Here is an 18,730-nt window from a genome sequence, read left to right as displayed (position 1 = left end):
GATAATTCTAGAGTTTAAATGTTGTATTTTTAAATTCTAGATATTGTTGTATAAGTTTAAATTTATTTCCTAAGTTTTAGGAGATAAATTTTCCTAGTTTCTAGGAAGTAGATAGTTTATATTTTCTCCTAAATTGTAGGAGAATTATTAGCAGCTAGGGTGTATATATTTTCTTTCGTACCTCTAGAATTAATTATTCAAGCTTTTCAGCTATCTCAAAGCTTGTTTCAGTAACAAATTAAAATAATGCTTTATTCCAAATAATACCTCAAAATATTTTTATTGTTCCAAAACATTGACAAAAAATGTAAGTTAAAATTTAAAATGTGCAAAAAATTAGATTATTACATGAGCAACAATCCAATTTTGGATGTTGGGGGCGCATGTTGTGGACCCTCTGTATGTCTCATTTCTGGCCTTCTTCCCTATATAGTTATTGCTAAGTTTTTCTTACAACTTGTCTTTTTTGTAATGAAAAGCTTCAATTACTTTAGAAATGAAAACCTTTCTTGGGATGCCCACCCTCGCGGGGGCCCCGCCGCTCGGTCCCACAAATGAAGAGTGTGTTAAAATTTTCAATTTGACTCTTCCCCTTCATAAATTTGCATGATGTGGTATAAGGCATCCCACTGCTGTTTGCTAATAATGGCTAATATTTAAATTTTGTTCATTTAATAAATCTTATTCAGTCCCTGCTATCGGAAATGATATGTAGTTGACATCAGATTTGCTTCTTAAATGAACTTGAGAAGGCCATTATTGATTCCTGTATTAGTAAGAAGGCTGTTATCTTCTTTTAGAATTGTTTCCAACCTTCATTCAATTTTGCAGCTACTAGATACTATTCCACCATGCTTTTTGTGGTTTACTTTCTCCTTTTTGCTGAACTGGTTATTTGACAACTAATGTTAGGGGCGGAAAATGTCTAAAACGTTGGGAAATGTCATAGATCCAATTGATACAATCAAGGAATATGGCACCGATGCTTTACGTTTCACCCTTGCTTTAGGAACTGCTGGTCAGGTTTGTTTTTGTCTCTTAGACTGTCACTGGTACACCTTAGTTTTGGTATTTTATTATCTTAAAATTGGCTACATTCATGTGGTTTTCTGTTTGTGTATGTTCTGGTTTCTTACCCGAATTACGCCACTTCTTGCAGGATCTAAATTTATCAATGGAGAGATTGACAGCTAACAAGGCATTCACGAACAAATTATGGAATGCTGGCAAATTTCTGTTGCAGAATCTGCCAAGTCTAACTGATACTTCTGCTTGGGAAACTTTGTTGACACATAAGGTTTGTTAATTGTCCCCTGTTATTGGTTAGTAAAATGTTTGTAGTTGGAAATAATGCTAGTTTAGTACTCCTACAACTTTCAACCTTTTATGTAGAGGACAAGGGAATCTTACGTTGGAATTGCAGGGCAAGATAATAGCGATGTAAAGTGGCTTATCTAGTAAATATGCTTTTATACAACTTTATCCCACTAGATGCATTGGCTACATGAAATGTAGCTCTACATCCATCTAATAATTATGTATATTTGCGAATATTCTCTCTCAGCACGTCTATGTGGGATTACTAATGATTTTTTCATTATGAGATTCCTTGCTTATCTTTCTGTTTCTGAAGCTGAATTACACCAGCAATTTACTGTAAAAGTGACAAACAGCTTAAAATAGGAGTTCCAATTTCCTATTGCCCATGTTGCATTTGCTTGGGAAAGTGAGGCATCGCTTTATCATGCTGAATTTAAAATTGTCTTTTCCAGTTTCATCAAGAGGAATCTCTGCTTTGTCTACCTTTACCAGAGTGTTGGGTGGTAAGAAAATACTTATAATTCATTTTAGGTGTGCCATCCTTTCTTCCCCTAAGCTAACTATATAAGTTTGTTGGACATTCAGGTCTCAAAACTTCATGTGCTTGTTGACACAGTCACCACAAGTTATGACAAGTACTTCTTTGGAGATGTTGGAAGAGAAATATATGATTTCTTCTGGGGTGATTTTGCTGATTGGTATGATCATTTACCATCTCAGCAGCTTTCTTTAGTAATACATGCAAATGCAATTATATTGTGCAATTGCCTGCATTTATACAACTAAAAATGTATAATTGTCTTGTTTACAGTTATGTACTGGCTATAGCAAATTGTTTAGTCATGGAAACTACTACTTTTGAAAGGATGAGATCTCCAAGCATACATTTTATTTATCATGCTTGTATGTCTTGATGTGATTGGAATGTGTGAACAAGTCAAAGGTAGAATTCCAACCTGAAAAGCCAGCTTGACAGGTGGAGGGATCCTCATTATATAGAGCCCAAATCTCCTTTATCGAGGGGATGTGGGATGCTCGCACACATCGCCCCCCCTCTCCCTTCAATGCCGAAGTATCTTCTAGTACTCGGTACATGCCCATATAAGACGACAACATGACCGTATATGACTGCAGGGTACTGGGCACGACCACAACAGAGGGTAGTCCCCCAGCCAAGGGATACCATATAAGTTAAGAGAAGAAGGGATTGGAGCCAATCCCCACTATTCAAGGGATTTGTCTCCTTTCCATTTCAACAGGATGTCATGTAGAAAATCTTCAAGCTTGTGTGACAATAAAAAGAAATAACACATCTAATCGTTATAAAGTTTGATGTTAATAAACCTCTCATATTAAAATAGAGGTGTATATTTTGGTGATCTTCAACATTTACGTCTCAACCTTAATTGAGTGTCCACATTGGATCTTTAAAGAAAATTCCAACTTCAAAGCTCTCTTCTCATTAGGAAGAGTGATGAAAGATCAGTTCGGAACTACAATATTTCATATTACTACATACAACAACATATCATATCAAGCCTTAATCCTCCTAGGTGGGGTTGGCTACGTGAGTTCTAACTTGCCAATCATTTCTATGTATGGCCATATCTTCTATAAAGCTATATCTCATATTATACCTAAGAGTCTTCCACCAAGTTTTTCTTGGTCTTCCTCTACCTCCTTTGCCACAATGTTTCTGATTATTGGGGGATATTTGAAATAGATTACTCACACACTTACCCTTTAGGGCTTTGGAGAATATTCTAGTTACTACAATATTCTATTTAAATGCTCCTAAAAGTAAGTTCACGATCAAGTCTGAAGTTGTATCATGAGAACCATAAATTTTGAAACTGTGATTCAATCACATAAAAGTTTGACACATTTTCAAAGGGCTTAAGCTTGCCTTCAATCACATAAAAGTTTGACACATTTTCAAAGGGCTTAAGCTTTTGAGGCAAATCTTTGTTTTAGCATGATTTTAGAGCTTTAGTTTCTAGTGGTCTCTGAATCAAATATCTGATGTGTATTGATTTCTCATTATGTTCATCTATGTTTGGTGTGCAAAATATCAAAAAGACCTTCAAGCTGAATTGAACTGACTTCATAGGTTGTTTTTGGTGTTTTGTTAATCTGATTATTGGTTGCAAATGAGTACTATGGTGCATCTGATCATACTGAATCACAAATGTTTCATCAGGTAACTTTCAAAGACAAAAAGCATTACTTCTCTTCTCTCTTGGTTGTGCTCTCATCTCTAGTACTGCTGATGCCAAATGAAGTAAATACTTTTTTCACAAGCCCCTCTCAGCACTTTCTGTCTCTAACTATATGGCAATATGAATGTACCATAGCATTCCATTGGCATCAAGTCTAAGGCCAATTTTGAACCTGATCTTGCTATTGTGATTAATGACGATAAAATGGCTTTCTGTTCCAACAACAGCATGCAACCAAGACAAGGCCCTCTCATTGTTGTTTGTTGGCATTCAAACAATGTCAATAAACTAGACACGTTAGAAATGAAGTACTTCCCCCCTCTAAACTACACGTGAAGTTTCAATGCCAGTAATATGGCCACTTACCAATTCTATTATCTTCACTGTCTGTCTGGGAAAAATCTTTTGTCATTTGCGTTGATTATGAAGATTTAATCACTTAGATAAAATCAAATATTGCAACAGAAAACTAAATCAAACAAACTCAATCTACTTTGAATTGGTTTATTTTGTTTCATCCCATTATTGGTTTTGGGCCAAAAACTATGGAATTGATCTACGTCCGTTGGGTTCTAGGTCCAAAGTGAACTTGAACTGAACATGCCCGTGAACATCACTAGTATATGTATAATCTTCATTGTTCTGATTAATTGTTTCCTGTTTTTGTCAGGTATATTGAAGCTAGTAAAGCTCGTCTGTACCACTCAGAAGGTCAATCAGTCGCTTCAATATCACAAGCAGTTCTGTTATATGTTTTTGAGAATATTCTAAAAATGCTACATCCATTCATGCCATTTGTTACTGAAGAACTGTGGCAGGTAATTTGTTGATTCTAGTTGTAAGAATTGAAGTTTGACCAGCTGTTCCTTTTTAACCTACTCTCTGAATATTTTGGAACCTCTTCTGAAACTTGATCTTTATATCTCTACAAATAACAATTTCATGATTACTATTTCTATCCAATAATTTACCATTATTATTGCTAGTAAAATTCTCTTCAACAATGTTTGCTGATAAATTATACAGAGCAAAGACAAACTAACAATCTTCTCTTTACTTTGGAATTAACATTTGGCTAAATGGAAGTTGGTTTTTCATCATGTACTATTGAAGCTACCCTGCACATTATAAAGAAAATTTTTAAGATACCTGGGAGCCATTTGGAAGACATTGTTGTGCAAAATTTAGATTGTATTTTAATTGTTGATGAGCTCCTAAGTTATGCAGGGATACCACTAATTCAGCTATTGGAAAGTGCTGCTACTGTGACATGTGACTTACTAGAAAACAGTATTATAAGGACTTGAGAGGGAAAGGAAGAAATGAAGAGCCATATATTAATATATTTTCCTTCCAGTACTCCATGCTGCATGAGTAGAGGCTCATTTATTGTTTTTCCCCAGTCTTGGGTTTCTTAAAAAGTATCTTGATGAGTGGCAGTAATTATTTGTTCTATCATGGTACTTACGGTCTATGCTTTGTGCTTCCATATTTATCCAGCTTGCATAAATAACTTGTGGATGAAGAAAAGAAGCAAAACTAAGCAGAGTTTTGGAGAGAAAACTAGTTGTATGAAGACCTTGAAGCACCTGACCTTTTCTTCTGTTTCCAATCAAAATTTTCTATATCACATTAGGTCATATAGTCTCTTAGTTGGCTTCCAATGCTTCTCGCCGATTCCCTTGGAATTTTCTACCTTTATGTAGTACTTTTTTTCCTGTTTTATTTATTTGATTTCCCCTCTTTGGATGTTTTTATGATTTCTGAGTTCTTCAACCATCTATAGGCACTCCCAAGTAGGAAAGAGGCTCTTGTTGTATCATGTTGGCCACAGACTTCTCTTCCGAGGGATGCCAACTCAATAAGAAGATTTGAAAATTTACAAGTTCTTGTGAGTTCAGAATCAGATTTCTTCTATCTCTGCTGTCAGGTTACTTGTGGATGCATCATTTTACAAGTTTTTTAATCAATGTCTGTTCTTTCTGTGAGGCGTAGATAAGAGCAATTCGCAATGCTCGAGCAGAATATTCTGTTGAGCCATCAAAGCGTATATCTGCATCTATAGTGGCAAATTCTGAAGTCATACAGTATATTTCTGTAAGTGTTCTTTTTGTTTTGCTGGCATTACTTACAGTATCAGAAGCACTTGTTTTGGGTGAGATTATTGAGCTTGTTTTATTTTGTCAATTTATTAGCTCTTAGGCATGATATGATGGGTTTACATAAATTGAGATGATTGACAAGCTAACATTCATATAGTTGATCCCATCTAATAGAATTAAGGCTTTTTTTTTTTCTTTTAGGGGGGTGGGGGGAGAAGAGTCCTTGTGGTTGTGGCCTTGAAATCTCTCTTAAGTGTGGTTGAGATTACACAATGCATATTTCTTCATGGTCTGCGTGGTGAGGCAAGATGGGTAAAATTTGCATCTATGTAACTTAGAATATAATTAAGATGGCATCAGCAGATTTCATACTTCTCTATCATGTTCGGTAATGGCATCTAAACTGCTGGGGAATCTGGTAAGCAGAAGGGATGTGTATCCTTTTACATATTAGTTTTTGTTCATGAAGCTTTACATTTTCATCTAAATATGCTGTCTCATCTAACTAGCTATGAGATTCATTTCAGAAAATAATATATACATTTGCACGAAGCATGTATAAAATTTAGATTAGATTTTTGCAATCATAATATTTCTTCTTTCTTTATGGTATTTGTTAAGTTGTATAAAGAGATGGTATGATGTCATGGCTTATGTCATGATGATGTCATGGTATTTGTATATATGTGTTTCATCTCTTAGTTTGTAACTAATAGAAAACTCTTCAACCCATCTCTCTCTCTCTCTAAATTCTCACATGGTATCAAAGCCACCGGTGAGAAAATTAGAAGTCTTTGCTGTGTATCCTTCTCCAGCAATCTCCAAATCCTAAACTTCTTCTCTCTCCTCGCCACCTCTGTCAAAACCAAACCTCCACTATCCGGCCCTCATTTGCTAGTACCACTGCCACCATAGTGTTCACCATCATCAGATCGGTTGACTACCGGAGACCCATCGCCGTTGCCGCAGCCATGCGCCGTCACGACGTTTTCTGCCCATCTGCCACGCGTTGCCCGTCGGCCCACTTTTCAGCCACCAATAGCTTGTGCCAACCTCAAATCGTCCCAATCCTGGAGCCCTATCGCTGCCACATGCCGCCCATCAGATCTGCCAGATTTGAACCGTCGGTTGACGCACCGAATATCAAACTCTTGCCAGGATAGGAGGAGCCCTTTTCAGATCTTGGAAGGTATCGAAGACTGGTAGGCAAGTTGAACTATCTCATCGTTACTCGTCCTGATATTACTTTTGTTATGAGTGTAGTTAGTTAGGTTCTCAGTTTTCCATGTGATTCTCACTGGGATGCTATTATTCGGATTCTGAGATACATCAAAAGAGCACCAGGTAAAGGGCTACTCTAAGAGGATAAGGAACACATATATTTGTTGTTATGCAGATGCAGATTGGGCAAGATCTCCTTCTAATTGTAGGTCAACCTCTAGGTTTTGTGTTCTTATGGGATTGTTCTTATGTATCGGGCTATGGCTAATGCAACTTGTGAGCTCATCTAACTTAAACAACTCTTGCAAGAACTTAAGTTCTGTGAAGTGTCCCCTATGAAGCTTGTTTGTGATAATCAGGTTGTCTTTCACATTGCTTCTAATCAAATGTTCCATGAACGGACCAAGCATATTGAAATCTATTGTCACTTTATTAGAGCAGGAACTTAAGTTCTATGAAGTGTCCCCTATGACGCTTGTTTGTGATAATCAGGTTGCCTTGCACATTGCTTCTAATCCAATGTTCTATGAACGGACCAAGCATATTGAAATCTATTGTCACTTTATTAGAGAAAAGTTGGTTGAAGATATTATTATTACAGAGTTTGTTAACTACAATGATTAACTTGCAAATGTTTTCACCAAGTCTCTAAAGAGTCCTCAGGTAGAATATATTTGTATCAAACTTGGTGCATATGATATCTATGCTCCAATTTGAGGAGAGGTGTTAAGTTGTATATAAAGATAGTTAGCATGATGTCATGGCTTATGTCATGGTATTTGTATATATATGTGTTCCATCTCTTAGTTTGTAACTAATAGACAAACTCTTCAAACCATCTCTCTCTCTAAATTCTCACAGTATTGATATGGTATTATCTTTTTATTAGTCGGACCTTTTTCCCTGGCCCTTTGCTGAATTTCATGCCTGCTCTCTGCCAACTACGTGGGGGCTATTGGGCATGCACATACAGCACATGGAATTGCAGCCAATTCTTATGTAATTTGTTTATTTTTAGTCTTTACCTATTAAGTGGTAAGATCTTTAGAGCTGTGTCAGTCGCTCTGCTACCTACCTTTTGTAGGTCTAACAGAGAATGGCATTCTTGTCCTCTTTGGGTGCAAGGATGTGATACATAATTGGATAATAATTATTAAGTCCTAACTCATACCATCTCTGGAGTCTCCACTTTCAACTCCAAGCATCACAAAGCATAACGATTAAGGAACCATTTATGACTGCTTGGCTGGAACCTTCAAGTAGCAAGTCTTATAGCTTTCTTGTTGATTGTTTAGAGACACTTACCCGAATGTTTTATGCCATTAAAAGGACCTCAATTGATTGATTTGCTTGGTGCAGAAAGAAAAGGAAGTTTTAGCTCTTCTTTCCAGGCTTGATTTGCAAAATGTCCATTTTACAGATTCTCTACCAGGTGAGCTCACCTATAATAGTTCATCTCTCTGTGTAATGGACCAGATATCTCCTCCTTGACTTATTTAATTTATTTCTTGATTCATTTTATAATATTTTAAAATGTACCCACTTATGCATGTAAAAACACCACCAAAAATGCTTCAGGTGATGCAAATCAGTCTGTCCATCTTGTTGCTGGCGAATCCTTGGAGGCATATCTTCCTCTTGCTGATATGGTCGATATCTCAGCTGAAGTCCAGCGCCTTACCAAACGCCTCTCCAAGATGCAAGCAGAGTACAATGGGCTTGTTGCTCGTCTCAATTCTCCTAAAGTATGAAATGCATTGATTTATATCCATGGAATTATCTTTTGCAAATACAGTTGGATCATATGCTGGTCTATAACCTGGTTGAGTGAATAAGAGTGAATAACCTGTAGCATTTAGAATAAGATTGAGGTGCCCTGATCACTTCTGAGGATACTTCAAGTAATAATAGTATAGCACGTTAACAGGGGATCATTCCTAGAGAAAAGATCTCCTCTTGGCAAAGATGACTTATACCTCCAGAATCTCAAAATCTGCACTACTTTTCATGAACTTCCTGAGCTTGAGGGGTGGGTATGTGCTTCAAGGCTTCAGGACTGAACGACATTTTACTTTCTTAATTTATTACAGCTTCGTTTCTCTTGGGAAAAAGATTTGACACAATAAACAATGTCTATATGATCAGTTCCTTGCCCTTTCATGTTTTCAGTACCGACATTCACCCATCATGAAGACTCTCACAATCTCTTTGTTATCCTGCAGTTTGTGGAGAAAGCTCCAGAGGAAATTGTACGTGGAGTTCAAGAAAAGGCAGCAGAAGCAAAAGACAAATTAACTCTCACTAAAAACCGATTAGCTTTCCTCAAATCAACAGTTTCGGTGTAAAAATAGGTTCCAGTGATTTTTATTTCATTTTCTGGGAAATCCACATTTCCACCAGATCGCCTGCCCATGATCTAATTCCTGAGAGTAAGCCTTTTGGGTCTCTGCAAATATCCTACACATTTTTGGCGGCAAGTCCTCATCCATTTGAACGGCAGGTTTTGCCATGGATTCAGCACAAGATAGAGAGCTGCATTATATCAAATCTTCCCTGCCTGTCTTGTTTATTTCAGTTCATGGTCTCAGGGCCCAAGGACTGTGAACATGTATTCTGGGTCAAGCCCTGTATTTTGTTATTGTTTCAAGTGAATCTGCTGATAGTTGCCATGGCTATGCTGATGCACCCTTAACTTGAAAATGCATTTGATATGCTATCTTGATCTGCTGCCACGGCTTAGCTGGATATTCATTGTAACTATATATATACTTCGTGTAGTGCCATTTTGATTGTTTTCCACTTTGGTCAGTTTGACTTTATAAATAGGTTTCTTCCATGTTTCACTCTATTCAAAAATTCGTGTTTCTACCTCTTTACTCATTCATAATCAAGCCCAGCACATCCTCAATGCTTTTCTCCTCACTTTAATTCCTTTCGCAAATCTTGAGGCAATTTGTTGTTTTGCCAAGCTTGAAGTATCACCACTGGAAAAGGCTGTGGATTTGTCGAACTTGAATATTCAACTTTCCAAACCCATAATCTGTTGAGGCGCAACATATATCCGGATGATTAGTTGTCAAAAACATTAAATCTAGCTCAAATTTATTGATAATGGATTTGAAATTCAAGCAGCACGTTACACCTCTGTTGCCCTACAAAAAATCACTTTGAATGAGATGCTAAAAAAATGGATAGTGCTCGTCAAGCTTTAATACACAATGAAGGATGTTATGGGTTCTGAAAAATATTACAAACGCGATTGAGAGAAGGCCGTCTCCTGTGTCCAAGCAGCCAAAATCTTTGCAATTTTCACTCGGGAGGGCTTTACAAAAATTCTTATAGAATTACGAGTCAATAGCATCTTTACAATTATAAAACGAATCTAGATTATCTTTATGAAAAGCAGGATTGTGACCCCTAATTATTAGCGTAAGATTGATGTCCTGGAGCTGTTGGACAATTCTTCTCTCTATTCATTGGAGCAACCAGAGTTGGCGTTAGCCAGAGTATGCATAAAACTGTAAATCTTGAGCTAAGACAAGACAAACTAGCTAGTGAAAAACAAAACAAAACATCTCAACCAAAACACTGGCAACTTTTTCCAGGTACCCATGCACTAGCCCAGGCACCATATAATCAACACATCTTCCTTGACAAGTTAAACCTTAAAGGAGACAGTCTGAATGGTGAGACTTAGAGACTACATGGGAAGGAGATGAGATTTGGGGCCTTGAAGAAGAAAGACGTCACAATGTTCATGGCTCCAGAAGAGTGTTATTATGAGGGGGCACCTAGATATGAAGCAAGCCGCAAGATGTCGCTGAAGACTCCACCGGCTGTGACTTGGGCGCCTGCACCTGGTCCTCGGATTATCAGAGGCTGTTGCTTGTACCTTTCGGTAGTGAAAGCAATGATGTTGTCAGAGCCCGAAAGCTGTGCAAAAGGATGATCTTTCTTGTATCTTCCCAATTCAACTGCTCCTTTCTGATTAACCACATCCACCACTCCAACATATCTCAAGACCTTCAATATCACAATCTCATGAGAACACAAAAATAAAAATGAAGGAAAAACACAATGCATAGTGTGAAACAGCTTGTGCCATTAAAAGTGAAACTGCTATTTAAATTGTGCAGCCATGATCCTTGTTTATTTATTTTTATTTGGTGTCTAAAAGTTTTCAATTTAATGTATTGGAGGCATTCCAATATGTTGGGACAACAGAAAAACCCTCATAACTTGTGGATAATTAATATTTTAAGTAGCATTATAGTTTCTCCTAAGTAAAACAAACAAATCTGTATAATAGTTTTTTGACTAGCAGTTTATTTACCTTTTCTCTATAATAAAGTTTGGAAATCCAAAGGTCAGTCACTCTTTTATGCTCAAGGAATGTTTGTTTTCCCACAATCCCTTTAAACAATTAGGCACCATATAAGAAAGGAGCCACCATTGCAGAAAATTACGGATATACATATTCTAATATACACCCCAAGCCAAATGTCATACAATCTCTAATGGTGTCCCCTTTCACCAGCCCCATCTCAAATGACACGCACCCATTGACTCCTTTTCTTCTCCCCTACTTTGTTGTGTAGATAAGTATATATTAATTAGATCGAGGAGGTACTTCAACCACAGCGATCAGTTGCCCCCCCCCCCCCCCCCCCCCCCCTCTCTCTCTCTCTCTCTCTCTCTCTCTCTCTCTCTCTGGTTTTTTTCTCTCTTTTGGAGGGGGATGGACTCTAATTAGGATACTACTGTTGCTTTCTGTAATAATATGACAAGTGTCAAAAATACTAACTTCCCCGGCATCATCTGCATCCTGACGCTTCTTAGCAATGTCTTGGTCATATTGCGGCAGTTGCTGGAGAAACTCCTTAGTTGAAGCATTACCCTGAAAAGAAATCATCAGAAAGTCAAATCAAAGACAAGCTCTGTCTCCAGCTAACTAACATGCTGTTGAAAATATTCAAAAACTTACCCTCAATGGTTCTGGCACCAGACTCTCAATAGGGATATCTGAAAGTTCAAGCTTTAAACCTGATTCTCTGGCAAGAATTATCACCTGAAACACAAAAAAATCCAGTATGACGATGAACTTATCTCAGATACTGTGGTTACGTCCAATATGATATCTGGTTGCAGTCAGTCAACGTCGGGCTGTGTTTGCCATAAAAATCAGGATTAAAGTAGTGTCAAGCATAAATAAGCTTGTAGAATTCTGCCGTAATTTATTCCACACCAGTGTAGTATGTTTTTATGCTCATGTTTTGTAGTAAGCAGATCAGGTACAGAATAGCTCCCAATCATTGCTGCGAATTTATTTGCACCAACATGATAATAAACATAAACAATCTTGTCTCTTTCTGGAGTGCCAACTTATCCCAAGATTATGTTAGTGTATGCCCTACAACTTAAGTGTTAAGTTGTACTTGATACACTAAGATATGATATTGTTAGTGTATGGCCTACAACTTAAGTGTTAAGTTGTACATGATACATTCAGGTTTGACATATTATGAGTAATATATCTATTTGTTTCATGTTCATGATATTCAATTGGCACATCTTTGTCTTTTATCTTTAATTATATTGGATGCCTAAAGACAAAGTCTCTAGAGATACTCTATGTAGAAAAAAATTAAAGTGACTTTAATTGTAAGGTCTTTGATACACACAAGAGTATACCTTAAAATGTCATTGACCAAAAGTGTCATTGAGATGGGACATCAATAACGAAAAGAGATCGGTGTGCGCTATGTTGTCACCTTAGGGAATGTGGCAGTTGATCTTACAGACTATGGTCATTCGATGCCTAAATTAGTACATGGCTGCTTGTTAGAGAACAAGTTCATTGGACAGTGACTCGACTCAAGGATTCCAAATGAATCTTACAAAGAGTGTCTAAGGAAACCTATTGTGGTAGTTGTGCAAGTGATCCTTCGACTTGAGATCACCATGGTACCTTGCATATGGATTCATATACTTTGATATTATTATGGAAGCATCTCGGTAAGGGATGTGAGTGCGACAGTGATTGGGTATGCCATGAAGCATGTGAAGGCTATGAGTGGTCAAGATAGGATTCATAGACCCCAATTAAGTGGAGATATGTCTCATGAGCCCTTTGGTGAAAGATGACTTGAAGTTTGTGGCCACAGCTGGATGTTGATTCAAAGAAAGTCATCCTTTAGGAGATCAAAGAATATCATGATCAAACTGAAAAAGGATTGACACTCTTTCCATATCCTTGTTTGATCGAGACACTTTAAACCGATAAAAGAATTGAATTGCATGGGAAGACCACCATTGAAAGGTAGCGATCACAACTTGATCCTTCTATCAATTGGGAGCCATGATGGGTTGCTAGACTCCGCTCTTGGTCTATGGCCTTTGAGAAAGGTCATTGCCAACATAAGTAGAAGCCTAATGGGTCACACACAAACATCACTAGGTAATGGCGAGCTTGTTTAGGGTTTGAGAAAACCCCTGTGAAAAGCTAAGATAAATAGAATCCATAGATTAGGTTTGCCAAATTCCACCTAAAATCCTAGTTGGACTAGGTTACCTAATTGGGCCTTAGGTTTTGGTGGAAATTGGTACCTAATTAATTAGGATTTTATTTATGGACTAACCTAAGGCTATTGGGGTGATTTAAGGAGCTTAATGGGTTATTTTAAAGTGTTTAAAACTAAGGCCCAAATGGGTTATTTTAAAATGCTTAAAACATAAAGTCCAAAAGGACAATGGAAAGAAAAGCCCAATATCATGTTTTAAAGTGTTTAAAACATGGGCTTAAAGACCATTCTGCCCAAACCCTTCAATTAGGGTTTTGTGCCTAAGGGTTATAAATAGCCCTTGTGTGGTTCTTTTTGTTGAAGAGATTACTTGAGTGCCTATTATGTTAGAATAATTAGTTGTTATTCTGTTATGCTTTTATACCGCTTGCTGTATTAATTGTTCTATTAGTAGTTAGATGCGTTTGTATATAAGCTCAGCGAGCTTCATTATAAGTTGCTGGAAATATTATTCATCTTGGAGATTGTTCTTTTATTTCTCTTGTGCCCTAGATCTCTCTAAATCTTCTCATCTTTACATGGTATCAGAGCCTGCAACTTGCGTCAATGGCTTCGAATCTGGATCAAAATTCTTCTTCCTCACTTCCAATACCTTCTTCCACCTCGCTATCTTCATCTTTGCAATCGGACTTCCCGTATGTAGCGAAGGCGTTTAGCTTTATACCTATCAAGCTAGACTCGAGTAACTATATTTTTTGGAAAGCACAGATTCTTACAACGATTCGAGCCTTTGACTTGTTGCCGTTCTTGAACAAGTCGCCGCCTCCTCCTAAATATGTGTCAGATCTGACTGGTGATGGTGATGCTCCGGTGGTTAACGTGGACTATATGAATTGGATGCGGTCAGACCAATTGCTCCTCGACTGGTTGTTCTCTACTATTGACAAGCAGGGCCGGCCTTGAGAAGTTAGGGGCCCTAAGCGAAATTTTATATGGGCCCCCTAACATCTCAGGCCCCTAATATTATTTAATATTATATATATATAATATGAAATGGGCCCATGCCTATAAGGCCAACTGGCCCATGCCAACAAAGCCAAAACTGGCCTTAGTGGGGGGGCCCAAGGCACTTGCCTTGGTTGCCTACCCTCAGGGCCGGCCCTATTGACAAGGAGGTGCTTGCGCAAGTGATTCAATGTGAATCATCTGCCGAGGTATGGTCTGCTCTTGAGAGTTTATATTCTCGCCAAACCATAGCAAAATCTTTCCAATTAAAACAGCAGTTAAGGTCTGTTAAGAAGGACTCTATGTCTATTAATGATTACATACTGAAAATTAAGACAATTGGTCATTCATTGGCTGCTATTGGTGAATCCTTGAGTGATAAAAGATCTATTACTTGCAATCCTAAATGGATTAGATCATGAGTATGAAACCGTTGTAAGCTTGATCACCTATCAAATGGATGAAATCAACTTAGAAAAAGTGCAGTACCTATTGTTAATGCATGAGCAGCGACTATCCTCTAAAAATACTGCACAGTCTATGGTGAATTTTGAGTCGGTTATGCATGCTCCTGTTAGTGTACACATGACTTCAGTTGCAGCACAAAATGGTAATAATACTAGAGGAGGTTTTGGACAAAGAGAAGGTGGATATAGAGGTGGAAGAGGTCGTGGTAGATCAAATAGACGGATCTATTGTCAATTGTGTGGAAAACCAGGGTACTTTGTTGATAAATGCTATCATAGATTTGACAAAAACTTTCAGAGGAATGCTGGTGGTCAAAGTTTTAAGAATCCTCTTCAGAATTCTCAAAACTTTCAGAAGTTTCCAGCAGCTGATTCTAGGGCATAGGTAGCTACCTTTTCTGATTCTAATGAGCCCTACATGACTGATATAGGTTCTTCTCAAGGAGTCACCTCGTATGGCCATTTTTCTCAACCTCCAGAAAATTTGTCTCCCTCACAATTGCCTGATCATTCATGGTTTGTGGATTCTGGAGCCATAAATCATATCAGTTCAAATCTCAATAACCTGACATTGCATGCACCTTACAATGGAGGAGACAAGGTCTCTGTTAGAAATGGTAAGCAATTGTCTATTTCTGATGTTGGTCTTGGACATCTATATACTAACACTAAGCCTTTTTCTGTTATCTCATTACCTAGAGTTCTTCATGTTCCTCATATGAAGAAAAGTTTAATCAGTGTATCACAACTTACTAATGATCACAATGTAATTGCTGAATTTCATTCCAATGTTTGTTTGATTAAGGACAAGAATACAGGTCGTGTGCTACTTCGAGGACAACTTAGGGATGGTCTTTATCAATTGGTTCCTGCTTTTGATCAAGCTGCCAGCATCCCTGAGAAATCTATCAATTCTTCTCATTCAGTGTCGTTTACAGCTGCTGCTAATTCGTTGTCTATGAATAAATGTACTGAATTTTCCTCCAATTGTTGTAAACCACAGCTTCCATTTAGTCATGGATTGTCACCTAATGTTTGTTTAGTTCAATACAATAAGACATGTCAATAGTGGCATGCTCGATTGGGTCATCCTACTTACAATGTATTGAAATTGATTCTTAATAAAATTCAAATTCCATGTTCCTCTTCAGCTCTTTCATTCTGTGATTCCTATAAACTTGACAAACATCATCAACTTCCATTTGTTTCTCATAATATTACTGCAAAAAGGCCATTAGAGTTGATATATTCAGATGTTTGGGGTCCTTCTCCTACTATTTCTGTTAAAGGATTCAGAAATTACATTATCTTTGTTGATGCTTACTCAAGGTTCACATGGCTATATCCATTGAAATTAAAATCAGATGCTTTACCTACCTTCATTAGTTTTCATAAACTTGTTGAAAATCAACACCAAACCAAGCTTAAAGCTATCCAAACTGATAATGGGGGGGAATTTCGAGCCTTTTTACCTTACCTACAAAGTCATGAAATACAACCTAGGTTTTCATGTCCTTATACTCACCAACAAAATAGTGTAGCTGAAAGGAAACATAGGCATGTAGCTGAAATGGGTCTTACTCTACTTGCTCATGCTCATATGCCATTAAAATTCTGGGAAGAAGCCTTTCAAACTACAGCTTTTATTATTAATTTGTTGCCTTCCTCTTCATTACAGTTTCATACCCCATTTGAGCTTCTCTATAAGAAAACACCAAATTATCTGTTACTTCAACCCTTTGGATGTGCTTGCTTTCCTTATTTAAGACCTTATAACAAGCACAAGTTTGATTTTCACACAATCAAGTGCATATTTCTTGGATATAGCCATACTCAAGGAGGATATATTTGTTTGCATCCTTCTGGAAAAATCTATGTTTCTAGGCATGTAAGTTTCAATCCTGATGAATTTCCGTTTCCAGGTCTTTTCTCTTCATCTTCCCTGTCATCTAAATCAAATTCAAACAATTCTTCTACTTTGATTTTTCAATCGCTTCCTAATTCTTCTTCTTCTCCTGTTGCTTGTCCTCGGGTAGCACAGGCCTCTAATTGTCTAGAATCTGTCCGCAACTCTGTAAATTCTACTAATTCTTCAAGTCAATCAGTGACCTCATCTCAACCTATTCATTCTTCTCCCAGCACATTAATTCCAGTTTCTAAGTTTACAACTGTTCCAGTTCCATCTATTCATCCTATGGTCACAAGGTCCAAGACTAAACAACTTTTAACCACCTCTCCTCAAGCCTTGGTGAGTTCCCTAGAACCTAATACAGTCCATGAGGCCTTATTAGACTCAAGATGGGTTAAAGCTATGAAGGAGGAGTTTGGAGCTTTGCAGAAAAATGATACATGGGAACTTGTTCCATTTTCTAATGCTATGAATCTAATTGGATGTAAATGGGTGTTCAGAATTAAATATAATTCTGATGGAACTGTTCTGAAGTTTAAAGCTAGGCTGGTGGCAAAAGGTTTTCTTCAAAATCCGGGTGTCGATTATGCTAAAACGTTTAGTCCTGTTGTTAAAGCACCTACTATTAGAGTTTTATTCTCTTTAGCGGTAACTTTTGGATGGGATATACAACAAGTTGATGTAAACGATGCATTTTTAAATGGTGATCTTGAAGAAGAAGTATTCATGTCGCAGCTGGAAGGTTTTGTCAATCCTAAATGTCCTTCTCATGTGTGTAGACTGAAAAAGTCTCTTTATGGACTTAAACAAGCTCCTAGAGCTTGGTACACCAAGTTAAGACATGTTCTTCAGTCTTGGGGTTTCTTAAGGGCTGTTTCGGATGCTTCCCTGTTTATTAAAAGAACTTCAGCCTTTGTCATTTTTATTTTGGTGTATGTTGATGATATATTGATTACTGGTTCAGATTCAGCTGCTATCCAAGATTGTATTCATAATCTTGACACTCATTTTGCTCTAAAAACCCTAGGATCTGTTAATTATTTTCTAGGGTTTGAAACATATAGAGATAGCAATGGTCTCTATCTTACTCAGTCCAAATATGTGCTAGATCTGTTAAAGAAGGCTGCTATGTCCGATTGTAATCCACGTGATACTCCAATTAATTCAGCTGTTTCTCTAATTGATGAAGGTGAAGTATTTGCTAATCCAGCCTTGTATCAAACACTAATCGGATCATTACAATATCTTACTTATATAAGACCTAATATAGCCTTTGGAGTGAATAAACTTAGTTAGTTTCTCGCTAATCCTAAGGAGCAGCACTGGTTGGCTTGTAAAAGGTTGTTGAGATATCTTAAGGGCACAATTGGTCTTGGTCTTTTCTTTTCACCATCTTCAACAGATTTATCTCTTAATGTTTATACGGATGCTGACTTTGCCAGGTTGTAAAGTCTCTAGACGGTCAACTAGTGGGCTATGTGTCTTTCTTGGTAACAATCTAATCATTTGGAGTTCAAAGAAACAATCAGTGGTTGCTAGATCTGTTGGGGAGGCTGAATATAGAGCCATTGCTCAAGGGGTGACTGAAGTTATGTGGCTGATATCTTTGTTTGGTGAGCTGGGTTATTCATGTGTGCATACTCCAATTATTTGGAGTGACAATCAAGCAGCCAAAAGCATGGCTGAAAATCCAGTTTTTCATGCTCGTACAAAACATATTGAGATTGATATCCATTTTGTTCGTGAAAAGGTGGAGAAGAATCAAGTTGAGATTAGATATGTGCCTACTACTCATCAAATTGTAGATGTATTCACTAAAGGATTACCACGGAGCAGATTTAAAGAATTGGTAGACAAGCTATGTTTACATCAGTCTCCCATGGTTACTGTGATGACTGTTACTAAATCTGATTCTAAAGAATTAATTGCTAGACGAAGTCTCCAAAAGAAGTCTACTTTGAGGGAA

General features: G+C 37.4%; 2 protein-coding genes across 6 annotated transcripts in view; one reads left to right on the top strand and one right to left on the bottom strand.

Moving 5' to 3' along the window:
- Positions 1-9,698, top strand: part of LOC127794970 (valine--tRNA ligase, chloroplastic/mitochondrial 2) — a 55,661-nt gene extending 45,963 nt beyond the window's left edge. For all 5 annotated transcript variants that reach the window (XM_052326317.1, XM_052326316.1, XM_052326318.1 and 2 more), the window contains 10 exons: positions 913-1,023; positions 1,160-1,297; positions 1,773-1,823; positions 1,906-2,018; positions 4,210-4,357; positions 5,326-5,430; positions 5,535-5,636; positions 8,222-8,294; positions 8,441-8,607; positions 9,085-9,698. In XM_052326317.1, the coding sequence (XP_052182277.1) occupies positions 913-1,023; positions 1,160-1,297; positions 1,773-1,823; positions 1,906-2,018; positions 4,210-4,357; positions 5,326-5,430; positions 5,535-5,636; positions 8,222-8,294; positions 8,441-8,607; positions 9,085-9,207 (1,131 nt within the window). In that variant the 3' untranslated portion in view covers positions 9,208-9,698. The remainder of the gene's footprint in view (positions 1-912; positions 1,024-1,159; positions 1,298-1,772; positions 1,824-1,905; positions 2,019-4,209; positions 4,358-5,325; positions 5,431-5,534; positions 5,637-8,221; positions 8,295-8,440; positions 8,608-9,084) is intronic.
- Positions 9,699-10,185: 487 nt separating this feature from the next.
- The window catches only part of LOC127795040 (bifunctional aspartokinase/homoserine dehydrogenase 1, chloroplastic-like), a 31,010-nt gene continuing 22,465 nt past the window's right edge, over positions 10,186-18,730 (bottom strand). The window contains exons 16-18 of the mRNA XM_052326456.1: positions 11,847-11,930; positions 11,667-11,759; positions 10,186-10,885 (exon numbers count right to left, since the gene is read on the bottom strand). Coding sequence (XP_052182416.1) covers positions 10,640-10,885; positions 11,667-11,759; positions 11,847-11,930 — 423 coding nt within the window. The 3' untranslated portion in view covers positions 10,186-10,639. The remainder of the gene's footprint in view (positions 10,886-11,666; positions 11,760-11,846; positions 11,931-18,730) is intronic.

The sequence above is a fragment of the Diospyros lotus genome, chromosome 2 (assembly GCF_014633365.1).
Source record: "Diospyros lotus cultivar Yz01 chromosome 2, ASM1463336v1, whole genome shotgun sequence".
NCBI classification, from domain to species: domain Eukaryota; kingdom Viridiplantae; phylum Streptophyta; class Magnoliopsida; order Ericales; family Ebenaceae; genus Diospyros; species Diospyros lotus.
This window is presented reverse-complemented; position numbering and strand designations above follow the sequence as displayed.